The sequence below is a fragment of the Kogia breviceps genome, chromosome 1 (assembly GCF_026419965.1).
Source record: "Kogia breviceps isolate mKogBre1 chromosome 1, mKogBre1 haplotype 1, whole genome shotgun sequence".
NCBI classification, from domain to species: Eukaryota; Metazoa; Chordata; class Mammalia; order Artiodactyla; family Physeteridae; genus Kogia; species Kogia breviceps.
The window spans coordinates 100877494-100890369 of NC_081310.1; the positions used below are offsets into that span (position 1 = coordinate 100877494).

Consider the following 12876-nt stretch of genomic DNA (forward strand, 5'->3'; position numbering starts at 1 on the left):
CTCATAGACAGGCCCGAAAGACCACAGAGACACTGTGGTTTGAAATGACTTCCTTTATATTTCCTCCCAGCCGGACCCCATCCGACAATCAGAAAACAAAACGAAATATCTGCTGGATGAATGGGGTAGACAGTCATTCCAGGGGTCAGATAAGCCTGTGTTCTCATCCGCTGTTTAACCTTGGGGAAAAAAAGCGCTTTCTTGTTTGTGCTTTCCCAGTATTTCCCTCACTATTAAGATGCTAACTGTGCTCATACCCTGCAAGGCCCTTTTAGCTTGAGCTGAGTAAAATCTTAGTAAACTTCCGAGTAACAAAGAAGATAGTGTCCGTAATCTGGTTTTACTACATAAAGTACACGCATGACTATCTTTGAAAGAATTAGAATGCAATGAAGCAATCTTAATGGTCATCTGATCATACTTGTGTCCTTTATTACTCCAATGGGGAGAGAGGGCAGAAGGTGGCCCAGCGGGAGGAGGATCAAGTTCTCCTTGGAGAACTTTCCTCTCCTGACTCCCCTGTGCTCTTTGAAGCCCCCCTGCTTCCCTCCACCAGCCCCCCACATGGTGTGGTCACTGTCCACTTGGTCCTTCCACTTCTGCCCAGGGAGCCCTCAGGGGAGGGCACTGGTCTGACCGCCTCTCTGTCCCCGGGAACTGGCACACTGCCTGGCTCAGTGGGTGCTGCTCACCAAACATCTGCTGACTGCGCCACGTGGGTGAGGAGCCCTGCGGGGTTGGTTTGCACCATTCTCCCTGAGCAGAAGCGTTTCTATCCAGCCCCTCCTGTCCCCTTGGATGTCCCCTTCCTCATCCTGTCACCCTCCAAGATCATCCTGACAGTTACTTCCCCGTCTCCAACCTAGGAGCAGCCATCTCCCAGCAGCAACAAACCACTTCCTTCGCAGCCTCTGAGACCAACCCCTGAAAAACCTTTCCCACTCCCAGGACCGCAGTGATCCCTGGGGTCCTGGCAGCCCTGTTCTCTTCCAGCTGCTCATGTGCCCCTGCAAGGGGCTGCGGTCAGCTGGTGCCCAGGCCACTGCCACGGCCGGTCTCTCCGGCCGCCTACAGAGGAGCCTATGGCGGATGGGACAACCACACAACATTCACTTGTGCTCTAAAAAGAGATGTCGGAATGATTACTGGGTTTGGGTCTTGCTTGTTTCTAATTCTTCCCATGGGGAGGAGGGACATGGGAGAGGGAGCTCCCCCACCCTTCCTCCTCACGCTTCTGGCCTCTGAGGGGCTCTCCTACCCACAGCACCCCAGGGTCCATCCAGTGTGGCCTCTCATTTCCTCCCCCCCCCATCACCTAACCTTCACCTCCGCTCCACTTCAACAACCATGGCCACACCTGGGGGCTTGTTTTTATCTGTCCTTCATGCCTTTGAAATCCTGAATTCGCATATTTCACATTCTGACCACATCTGTCAATCTTTCCATCCTGCTATTTTTTTCAGTCCTTAAACAGGGTCATGGAGCCCTCCAAGACCTCTATTCTCTTGCCCCTCCATTTTCCCCTGGGCAACTGCAGTACTTCTCGCTTCTCCTCCATCCGTACGCAGCCTGAACCCGATCCGTGTAGTCCAATCACCACCCTCAACGCCCCCCGGACTCCTGGACTTTCTGTGGCACCTCCCTACCGGCCCCCAGCCCTGCATCCCCCAACTCTGCACCTGCTCTGCCTCGGGGCCTGGGATGCTGAATATTACCAGAAGAAACAGAATAACTGTACATATTTATGTCATGATAGACACGCGCTCTGACCTCCCTGGCTCCTTACTGCTACTTGGCATTGCTTCCACACGGTCCTGGGTAGCTCACTCTCTAGGACTCTGCGAAAGTGTTCCGCACCTTTACCATGCTCCGCAAACTCCTCCCCCTGCTCCCAGCCCTTCACCTGGCCTCAGACTTCCCAGAGCACTACCTCTCTCCGCATTCTCCTATCTCTGGACTTACCTGGGATGAGACCTTTCCTGCCCTCCTTCCCAACTTCCCACCTTCAAGCCTGGCAGCAAGAGGAGTTCTCACCAAGGTAAGCCTCATGCTGCCTCTAGGTCTCATACCTTCCTGCATCCTCTGGTATCTTTTCCAGCCAAATCTCCAAACTCTTTCCTGTATCTTCAATCTCTCTGTTGGAGAAGGCAAGTGAGAGGCAAGTGATAGTAAGAACACGGAAGCCACCTCACCTGCAATCCTCTCAGGGTGCATCCGGAGGGTTTTCATGAGTTGCGACAAGGTGCAGAGCTCTGTCCAAACCCGGCCAAGGTGTTGGCTCTGTGGTGCATCCATGAGGAGTTCTTGAAAATCTTGATATACCCTTGCCAAGCTGTAGGAAAGAGCCTCATCAATAAAGACACAGCTGTCACTTTCATCAACATCATTATCATCATCATAATACCTTGCGAAATTTTTTAACATACCACCTGCTTGACCTATCTGTTACATTATATATTCTCTCAATATTGCCAAGGCAAAGGAGAAAGATGTTTTTACTTCCTTATACATATAAGATAACACGGGCAGTGAGAAATTTGTTGTTAAAAGTCTTCCAGCTTTGCCAGGGCTGGGTCACCTCTTAACCCCATTCTCTATGTGCTTCCTGTCCCAAGAACCCTTAAATAGGATGATATTAGGAGATACTACTGGAGGCTCTTCCCAGCCAGTACCCACTTCTCTGAGATCTGCCCTTCCAGCCATTCATATGAGCAGGTTCTAACAGCCATGCTTAACCCTCAAAGTCCTCTCTGCACACATGTACACACACACACACCTCCACCAAGGTTGATGGACAAGGAGAATAAAGCTGGGCTAAGCAGATTTGTTCCCAGGAATTTGAATGGTACTCAGGGATGCTCTTCTGATTGCCCAAGCTGAGAGGCCGTGAACTGGGCAACTAGTGCCAGCCCAGGCATTGAGAAGCAGGGGATACTGGTCCATGGAGAGAGGCAAATGGAGTAGAAGCCCAGAGGGAGGCAGAGAGGCTGGACCTTGTAGGCCCAGACGGGAGGGAGGAGCTCCTGACGGCTCTCCAGTTCTTCTCCCACTCCCTGAGAACTGCCTTGCTGCTCCTGGCTTTTCAAGAAGGTCTAGTGTCCAAACCGTATCTTTCCCTCTGAGGCTTAAACTTGTTTAAATGTGTTTCTGTGCCTTGCAAGCAAATGAATATTTCACTCATAATGTGTGTGAAACATGAAACCCAGATTTCCTTGTTCAGATGCTGAGTACAGCTGGAGTCTGAAACCCCTTCCCTTCCCCAGCTCCCACCTCTCAATCTGTAGACACTATCAGTGCCTAAAAACTCCATATAGTCTCCACTGAAATGCCTTCAAGTCTCCCCTGATCCCATCATGTGACCCATGGGATCTCTAGGCAGGTGTTTCTTCTCAGGCACCTCAAGGAGGCTCAAACTGAAAGTACAGATTGTAAATTAAAGCTTCCAGGTGGTGTTTGCAGCCATGGGAGCCTGGCTAAAATGCCATCTGCTGACTTTCCCAGGAAGATGGGTGTTCTGTGTTCCCTCCTCTATCTTCCTATAATCCAGGGGTTAGCAAACATATTATAAGCTTGTGGACCATGCAGTCTCTGTCACAACTACTCACTTCTGCCTTTGTAGGGCAAAAGCAGTCGCAGTTTGTTCCCAGTAGGGAAGGCTACCTCTGAGTATTAAGCTGAATTACCAAATGTTCTTTTTAGTTTAGTCAAAATGCAGTTTTTTCCTGGAGGAATTATATCCAGATCTCCTCTAAGGAAAGAACTGGAGTAACGAAATATCTCAGTTTCCATCTGACTTGATGTTTATATAAGTAGGTGAAGCCTACTCCCCAACAAGCCTTTGTTGGTGAAACGTCACAAGTTGCAGCTCGAGGTCAGCGCAGTGGCTGAAGGACAATCCTGTCCTCATCCCTGAGCCTCTGTCTATAGAACATGTTACATCAAGTCCCCCTACCTCCTGCTCTGAGAGGGAATTCCAAAAATAGACCCTTTTCGTACGGAATTTGACCTGAATTCAATCCCAGACCAGAGGCCATTAACCTGGAGTCCACAAGTCCCCTGAAATCATATGCACAGTAATGTAATGTTTTGTGTGTGTGTGTGTGTCCATCTTTCTTGGGAGAGGGGCCATCAGTTTTCATCAGATTCTCGGAATGGTTGTCAGCCCCACAGGTTAAGAACTTCTGCTCTCAAGCAGTATACTAAGATTTTGCCGACCAAGGGAACTGACGGCATTTATGACAGAGGATTTGGAAATTGTCTTTGTCTTCCAAGAAGCACACTTCACCTTGTAAACTTGATTTCATTCACCCTCAAAAGGTTCCCTGACATTTTTCTTAGCCTTTAGATGTCCAAGAAGGCCTTTAAAGGGACAGGGATCTCTCAGAATCGATCTAGAGTGGAGAGAGATGTAAGGAAACAGAAGGGGAACTGAGTTTGTTTCACCCAGTGACTCCATCCAAGAAGATGAATGACCTGGAGGCAGTGGACACATCTCATCAGGGGGCTGAAAATCAGACTCCAAGTCACATCTTGGGGATATATGGACCAAGAAATTGTGTTACGTGGCCTTAGTTTGAAGCCTTTTCCTCAAGTGCCCTGACAGCTGATAGAATGCTCCAGAGAGGACACATGCCCTGCTCCTTTGAGTTTAAGGTTTCAGCAAGCCACAAAAACACTCATTCGGCGTCACATGCTCTGTGTGCTCACACATGAACTCCAGGGCAAGATGAGGATACAGGGTGCACAGCTTCCTCCTGGTATGGTGGGAATATCAACACTTACATGGAGTTGTTATAGTTTGACACAATTCCAGGAGATTCTCCCGGGGTGGGACTTTGAAAACAAGGATTGTTCACATTGCAGAAAATTCCCTGGAGCCATGGCAACATTCCTGCTGAGGGCATCGCCTTGTTGGGAAAGTGGCCTTTAAGACAGGAAATGAAGACAAGGAGTTAGTCATTGACACTAAGTAGGATGCAGGCCCTAGGATCTAGAGCCTCTGCAGGAAGGACTCCTGCCCTTCTGGTGCTTTCCTTCATTCACCAACATTTAAGAAGCAGGGGCGGGACTTCCCTGGTGGCATTGGTTAAGAATCCGCCTGCCAATGCAGGGGACATGGGTTCAATCCCTGGTCTGGGAAGATCCCACATGCTGCGGAGCAACTAAGCCCGTGCGCCGCAACTACTGAGCCTGCGCTCCAGAGCCCAGGAGCCACAACTACTGAAGTCCGTGCACCTAGAGCCCATGCTCCGCAACAAGAGAAGCCACTGCAATGAAAAGCCCGCACACCGCAACGAAGACCCAATGCAGCTAAAAATAAAATAAATAAATAAATTTGTTAAAAAATTAAAAAAAGAAGCAGCAGCATCTAATATATGCCAGGCCCTGTGCAGGGTGCCGGAGACAGGGTCTCTTCTCTCAAGCTCCCAGTGTAGTGGAGAGATGGACAAATGTCCTAATAGAGGCATGGACAGAAGTGTGAAGGGGGAACAGAGGAGGAGCACATTGTTTTGGTGAGGGGATGGGGAGAGGCAGAGAGATGTTAGCGCAAGAAGCCTCTGCGAGTTGCTGATGCTTGAGGAGGAGAAGAGGTCCATCTATTCCTTTCACAACTATGTATTGAGCATCTACCCCCAAGCATGCAAGAGGGGGCCCAGGGACAGGTTATGGGCTCCTTGTGGGGCGAGGTAAAGAGACAAGAGTTTGATGCGCAGGAGGCTGAGTCAGAACTTGGGGCCTGAAACTTAAAAACAAGAGGTTGAGGAGCAAGAAGAGGGGACTGAGCAGCTGTGCATAACTCCTGAGGCCCTCACATCAGCTGTCTAGAGCCAGAAGATGTCATCCTGGCCAGAAACCAGATGAAGCCTTTCTCTGAGGGGCATAGTATAAAAGAGGTACTTACAGGCTCATCTTTGGTCCCAGGACACCTCTGGGGTCCAAGAAATACTATATGATTAATACACTATTTTTTGTCCCTTCTCATTTTTCTTTAGCACCATGTCTAACATATCTCTGAACTGTCTCCAAAATATTTCAAAGAACTCATCTATAATCTGTTCCCTTTGAAGTTAGGAAGAGTTTAGGTATAGGAAAAAGAACAACCAAATAAAAAATAATTACACAATTCTTCAGTAACCACATGTAAGTATTTGCATAGAATGTGTAGGATTTAAAAGTTAGTTTGCATAACGCCGATGAATCTCTGTTTTCTGCATCGTAGGCATAAAGTGATGATAAGCAGATCAGATCCTGGCACCCCTAGCCCCCAAAACCTTTCTAAACAAATGGATAGGACCTCCGGGCCTGCCAAGGCTCCCCCTGCCCTCACCCCCATTATGCTTACATTCATGTTGGCTGTAGAGTGGGTTGACATTCCTTAACCAGATCAGGACCAGAAATAAAGATAAAGGCCACACAAGTTCCACCACAAAGCGAATCTGGGAAAACACAACAAAAAGAGAGAAAGACCAGTGATGCTAAGAGATTACAGGAAACATACACAAAGCAGACATACTTCATTTCAGTGCCTGTCTATGCAATAGGACTTTGGTTGTGGTATACTTACCTAAAGGACTTCCTTTTTTAAAATCCCATCTCCCATACTGCCTCTACTTTGATATATTAGACTAACAAGACTTGGTGTCCCTCTGGGTTCCATTCTGCCTCTATTTTAGAAAACTTCATTAGCACAGTACTTTCGTCAAAGGTCATCAAGATATGCACTTTGATGTTTTTGGACGTTGCTGTGCACATGAATGCAAGTTCTGATTCTGTAAGACCCCATCAGATCTCACATGTCTAACAAGCTCACAGGTAATGCTGATGCTGCAGGTAGTACAGGTCTCCTTTTAACCTCTCCTTCTGCAGATGAGGAAACAGAGGCCCAGGAAGAGCAGGTGACTTGTGCAGTGTCTCATCAGCAGTGACAGCACTGGAACCAAAATCCAGCCTCCTGTCTCCTGGCTCAGTGCTCTTCCACATTCCCCCCGCTCCCACACACACACCGGCCCTGTCTTCTTCTAGCGCTGCTAGACTTTGCGTATGTGGTCACTGAATGAATGAATGAATGAATGAATGAAGGTGCAAATGCCCCTGTGAACTACTGTGATCCATAGCAAAGTCAAACCCAGAAATCTGGGTATACCAACGTTTTCCTTCAACAATTTCTTGTTGCTTAAACTTATGCCGCTGCGGGATTTTATAATACTGGAAGAGGTTGCTGATACCGACATACAATTGAAAGTAGGTATTTAAATTTAGGTTCAATTTAGAGTTTAAGGACTCTTGACTCCAAAGGAAGGAGAACAAGTTGGTTGCTGCAGCCCACACCCTGAGGCATTGCACATGAGGGTATGGTTGGAGGTGTGGGATTATTGGGGGGAGGCTGGGCGGGTATGTATTGGGGAATGTAATAGTTCTTCTACCCAACCCCCATTCCAGAGACCTTAGGAAGGAAACTCATAAGATTTAAAGGAGAATTAAGGCAGATGGCTAAGAATAGAAATGTAAGTATATATAGATCTGCTAGGGGCTATTTGCATGGTTTTAAATTTAACCCTTTGTTGCTCCTTCCAAAGAAATGTACTTAAATTCTCAGCAAAGTAGTGGACACCATAGCAGGTGCTCAATAAATCTTTGTTCCTTTTCTGTTGGTGAGGTCTGCTGGCAACTGAATTATTACAAATCATAACATAAGTCAAAGAGGGAAAAAAGATAATACATTGAAGAAAAAGCAAAAGATGGTGAGGGTAGGTGGTGATTATGCAGTTATAACTTTTTACAAAATGTTTTATCCAAAATATGTCTAGGGAGAATGTTTTAGAAGAAAAAGTCACACAAACATTATGGGAAGAAGAAAGAATAGAAGATCTTTCCTTAAGGCACATATTCTCCCCCAAAATGGCAAAACACCAGTATTGGACAAGTCCCATCCCGTGTTAAGAGGACTGACCCCAAGCATACTTGATAGCCATAGAAATGTTGGCAGTCCCCCCAGGTCATGCAAGTCAAGGGAGGAAGAGAAAAGACTGTCCCCGGTGACCCTATCTCACTGTTAACAGCTTCATCCATCTTTGCTGGGTACTAGCCAGCACAGTTATTCCCACAGCAGCACACTTCCCCTGTTTTATCACTCATTGTACTTCAGAGTCATTACTCCTTCATGAAGGTGGACCCCTCACTAGCTATAAGCTTCCTGAGGACAGGGACCACATCTATTCTTGTCACTACACTCAACACAGGGCCAAACTTATAATAAGTGTCCAGTAAATATTGGTGGAATGAGTGAGTCTCTGTCAAGACTGGTCTAGGAGGCTTCTCTGGAAAGCTGGAGGTGACTAGAGGCTTAGGTAAACAACCGTCTGCAGACTTAACAAACTGCTTCCCCCAGGGACATGTATGCTGGCTTCACGCCTTCCATGCCAGGTAGCCCTGTCAGTGGGCAAGGTCAGGGAGCAAGTTCCACAAGATAGCAATGTGAGTGATAGATACAAGCAATGAAACCAAAACTTATTCGTGGTGTCCTCACCAAGGAAATGAGACAACCAGTCCAGATTCTACACATTTGACTCTTCCTTAAGATAACTGCTTGCAAAACTGGCTTCCTATCTAGTAAGTCAGCCACCTTCCATGGAGCAATGTCTGTCTGGGAATTGTCTTGTGTATGAGACATTGATGTTGATTTGGGAATGGGAAGAGCTAGGTTAGGAGTCACTTTGGGGCTTGCTTAATCCCCAAGCCTCAGTTTTCTCATCTGTGAAATGGGACTATTTTGTCCTACAGCTTATACTGAGGGTTGAGTGTGTCAATACCAGGGGTTCTTAGCCAACTTCACTCCCTATTAGCTGTACAACCTCGGGTAACCCATTCTACCTCTCCATGCCTCAGGGTCTCTTCTGTAAAATGGGGGTGATATCAGGACCTACCTCTCAGAGCAGCTGTGAGGATGAAATGAGTTCACTGTGTAAAACACCTAAAGCAGAGTCTGACACATGGTAACATTCTATCAATGTGAGCCATTTATTATTGACCCTCACTTCTCACAAGGGTCACAAGGACATTGTAGGTGACAGCACATTATAAAGTCTGAAGAGCAAGGAGTTATAATTAAAATTATCTGCAACTCCTAGGTCTGCCCTCCACTCACATTCATGTTTCCTCCTTTTCTCCCTTTCTGGAGTCAGAACGGCTCAGTTGCCAGTTTGGAAACATGGGGCTTCCTGAGAAAACTAACCACACACTGTCCCCCTACTCCACTCCACATGTTAGAGGACCTTGGACCATGGGAGGGTCAGCCAGCCTGTCTTACCTGTCCCATGGATAAAATTCCTAAACTTAAGCTAGTGCATCTCATCCCTCTTTGCCATGTGAGTCACATACTCTCTCATCTACTCACCCACTCACTCACTCACTCTTGTATTATTGAAGTATCTGGTCTTTGGAAGTCCACCCATCAGGAGGAGGCCAGATCAGAATTTTCCTTTCCTCCTTCATCCTTTGCCTAGTGCTAGGACTAGTACAGATTTGCAGGTGTTCCTCTTCACCATATCTCTGAGTCAGGGCTGCTGTTTTCTGCCTGTATTCCCTGCCTCTCCAATGATCACCTTCGTTGACCTAGGTCTGCAGTTGGCACGCAGCTGCAGGCAGGAATCCTGTGCGGAGTTTGGGCCATGCCCCACATCAATTACACCAGGATGCCTGGCCGTGGGACATCAGCTCGGTGTCTTTTGTTTGTCTTTTAACACTTCTCAGGTAGTTCCAATGTGCAGCCGGGGCTGAGAACCACTGGCACAGGTAGTGGTTGGTAATCTCTGAAAAGCATTTTTTGAGAAGTCAGTGTTACTGCTTCAACTCCGTGAGCATTTGTTTTGGAAGCGCTGCATTTCACACTTCACTCCCTGCACAAAGACCACCGGCAATTCTTTTCTAGCCCTTGTAGCCTGGCACGTTCTCACAACAACCTCTTGTCCCTCCCCCAGAATTGTGGACTCAGCACCCCGACCCCAGAGCGGCATCTTTGTCCTTGATGCTCAACTGTGCACAGGCATACCCTAGGGAGAAATTCCACAGTGTAATTAAAAACATGTTTTCAGAGCAGCTCTGACTCCCCACACCCCTTCTCTTTAAACATGTCTGTAACTTTAATTAAGCCCAGCCGAAGCTCAGAAGGGGCCGGTGGAAATTTTTTTTTTTTTTCCAAACTGGTATTTCCTTGTTCCCTTTTTTTTCCCTCTCCCCTCCCCCTCTCTTTACCACTCAACCTACTTAGGGGAGGAGGGGTCACAGGGAAGGGCAGAGTCGTGCTTGTTGTTTTAAATCTTGGCCAGTTAGGTTTTCTTCCCTCCTGCTCTGTTTTCAATTTGAAAGCGAGTGGACAAGTTTTGAAATGAGCTGCAGGATTCTCCCTTCTGCACCGAGAGAGCGCCCAGACAGGGTTCTTAGCCTGGATGAATATGACCCAGGACCTGGGAAGGCTTGGAGCTGGCTGCCCAGCTTCTCCACACCTGCCAGGTTTTCCTCACCTAATTCTGGTCCCCAAGTCAAAGGTCACAGCGGTACCAGATGTCCAGGTCTAGGGTCCAAGAAATGATAAGCCCCTTACTCTCACGAATCCTTAGGCTTCCCCAAGTATCCTGCCCTGATATGGAAGTTGGGACCAGGGAGATGACACCAAGGGGCCCTAGACTATGGGCTCTAAGAGGCAAGAGACACATCTAATGGTCTTTATAAACCGTCCCAACACAGTGCCTGACCCATCGAAAATGTGGGCACACCTGTATTTGTCCCCACCAGTGGGAGAGGTCTTATCTCTGGAAGCACGTGCTCTGGGGAGTGAACTCCTTGTGGAGCCTTCTCTTACTCCTGCCAACCCCAATCTCTCTTCTGAGCTCCCAGAGCTCATCCTCATCCCCCACCCCATGCTTCCTTCTACTCCACAATGGCACATGGTTTTCCGCTCAGCAATTGTGCACAGACACCTGCTTCCACCTGGCTCTGAATTCCATGAGGGCAGGGGCTGTCTAACTCACCTGGCTATATAGGACGTAGAGGGTGACCATACAGCCCAGTTTGCCAGGTCCAGTATCAGCTTACACTTATTGTGCTGGTGCAATTATTAATTATTACTATTATTATTAATAGTGCCTCCTTTCATTTTTAAAACTACCCTGGATTGGATGATAAATTATACAGTCACTCTACCTTTGTGGTCTTCCTGACCGTCAGCTTATTAAATGGGGCTTTATACATGGGGGCAGTGTGGGGTAACTGACCTGTCTGTCTGTCCTGAAGTCCTGGATCCAGCCCCACCAGTCACTAACATCTGAAGCCTCAACAACCTCATCAGTACCCATGGCGGATAACAGTGGTAGCTCTCTCACGGAATTGAGGTGATGGTTAAATGAGGTAATAATTAGTGCAGTGTCAGGCACTTAGTAATACTTAATAACGTCAACAGAGGAAGAAAAAATGGGAGGGGGGAAAGCACAGATCTGAAGACCTTCATTTCTGCTCTTAGTGATAAAGAGAGGAGGAATGGGGAATTTGGTATCTGGTTTTTGCTCCTGCTCTGCTCACAGTAGTCAACATCAAAAACCATGAAAGTTTGAGGAATTAAAAACCTAGGAGCTGAGTTATGGGCTGCGTGTGTTGTACTTTTCTTTCTTAGAGTCACCATTTTGTGAAGGCAGAAGCTTCCAGAAAGTTTACAGGCAGCTTCAAAAGTTTACAGAAGGAGCCACAGATCCCTATCAGAGCTTTTAGGGGCTGTGGGGATATCTCCATCATACCCAGACAGCCTGGAAATTTCCGGAATGTGGGAGCAGAGGGGAAGCTAGCTGGAGGCACACCAGACAGAGACCTCAATTTCCAGACCATCAGGATGTCATCATACAACTGTCAGCCCCAACTAGGTGCTTCCTGGGAGATTCCCGCAGTCAAGGTCCTCACCCTGAAAGGCCCCGTCTTGCTGCAGAGGGGCTGGCAATGTGCTCCCCTAGGAAGCACACTGTAGAAGACAGAGTCCCTGAACAGGGGCCACCTACCAACACCAGCAAAAAGAAGCAGAGACTGTGAGGGCCTCTGAGCCAAACGCTGTGACTGAAAATAGGATTATTCTCTGTAATGTCAACATGCTTTGCCACAGCAATGGAGTCGTTTCAGGCCAGCAGCTGTAGTCCTTGGGTACATTTTTTGAGGACCACGGAGAGCACATTGAGAGTCAAATTGAGTGAGAATGTTAATTTCTCAGCATCCCATAGATTATAAGCATCATGCAGGCAGGGATCGTGATTGTCTTGTTGGTCATTGTGTACCCAGCACCTGGCACAGTGCCTGGCAATTATTAAGTATTTGTTAATTGAAGTTTCATTTAATAACAAATGTTATTAAATGAATAAGTGAACAAATTTAGTAATGAGTCTGTTTCAGTTTTGCCTATTTGCAATTCTAGAAAGGAAGCTCCCGGAAATAAGAGATTGAGTCTCTGCACTTGGCTCCTGGGATAGCAAATAACTTCCGTGCTAATTTGAAAATCACACCAGCTTTGACAAAGGAAAGCAGCCTAAGGACACTGGTGTCTCCCAGTAGGAGGGGGTCCTAACTTGTCTTTCCCCTCCAGCATCCCTAAATCCTGCCCAAGCCATACAAGTGGGAAGGATCATCTGTGCACATGGTTGGACTGTGTCCCTTGCTGCTCCCTTTCATGCCAGTTATTAAGCTATTCTACCTCAGTCCCAAACCCTCTTGCCAGCCAGGGCTTCTTCCTCATGGGTCTGGGCCCAAGACCGGGCTCAGAGACCCCAGCAGCAGCCTTATTGCATCCCTTACTCACAGGGCTGAGTTCCACCTCTGCTAACATCTCCTCTGTATTCCACTTTC

The 12876-nt window shown here is 47.5% G+C and overlaps 1 protein-coding gene across 1 annotated transcript in view; it reads right to left on the reverse strand.

The window, feature by feature from the left end:
• ABCA4 (ATP binding cassette subfamily A member 4) overlaps positions 1–11351 on the reverse strand; it is a 123940-nt gene extending 112589 nt beyond the window's left edge. Inside the window, exons 1-4 of the mRNA XM_067025434.1 lie at positions 11271–11351; positions 6329–6437; positions 4783–4924; positions 2193–2404 (exon numbers count right to left, since the gene is read on the reverse strand). Of these exons, the coding sequence (XP_066881535.1) occupies positions 2193–2404; positions 4783–4924; positions 6329–6437; positions 11271–11351 (544 nt within the window). The remainder of the gene's footprint in view (positions 1–2192; positions 2405–4782; positions 4925–6328; positions 6438–11270) is intronic.
• Positions 11352–12876: the final 1525 nt, after the last annotated feature.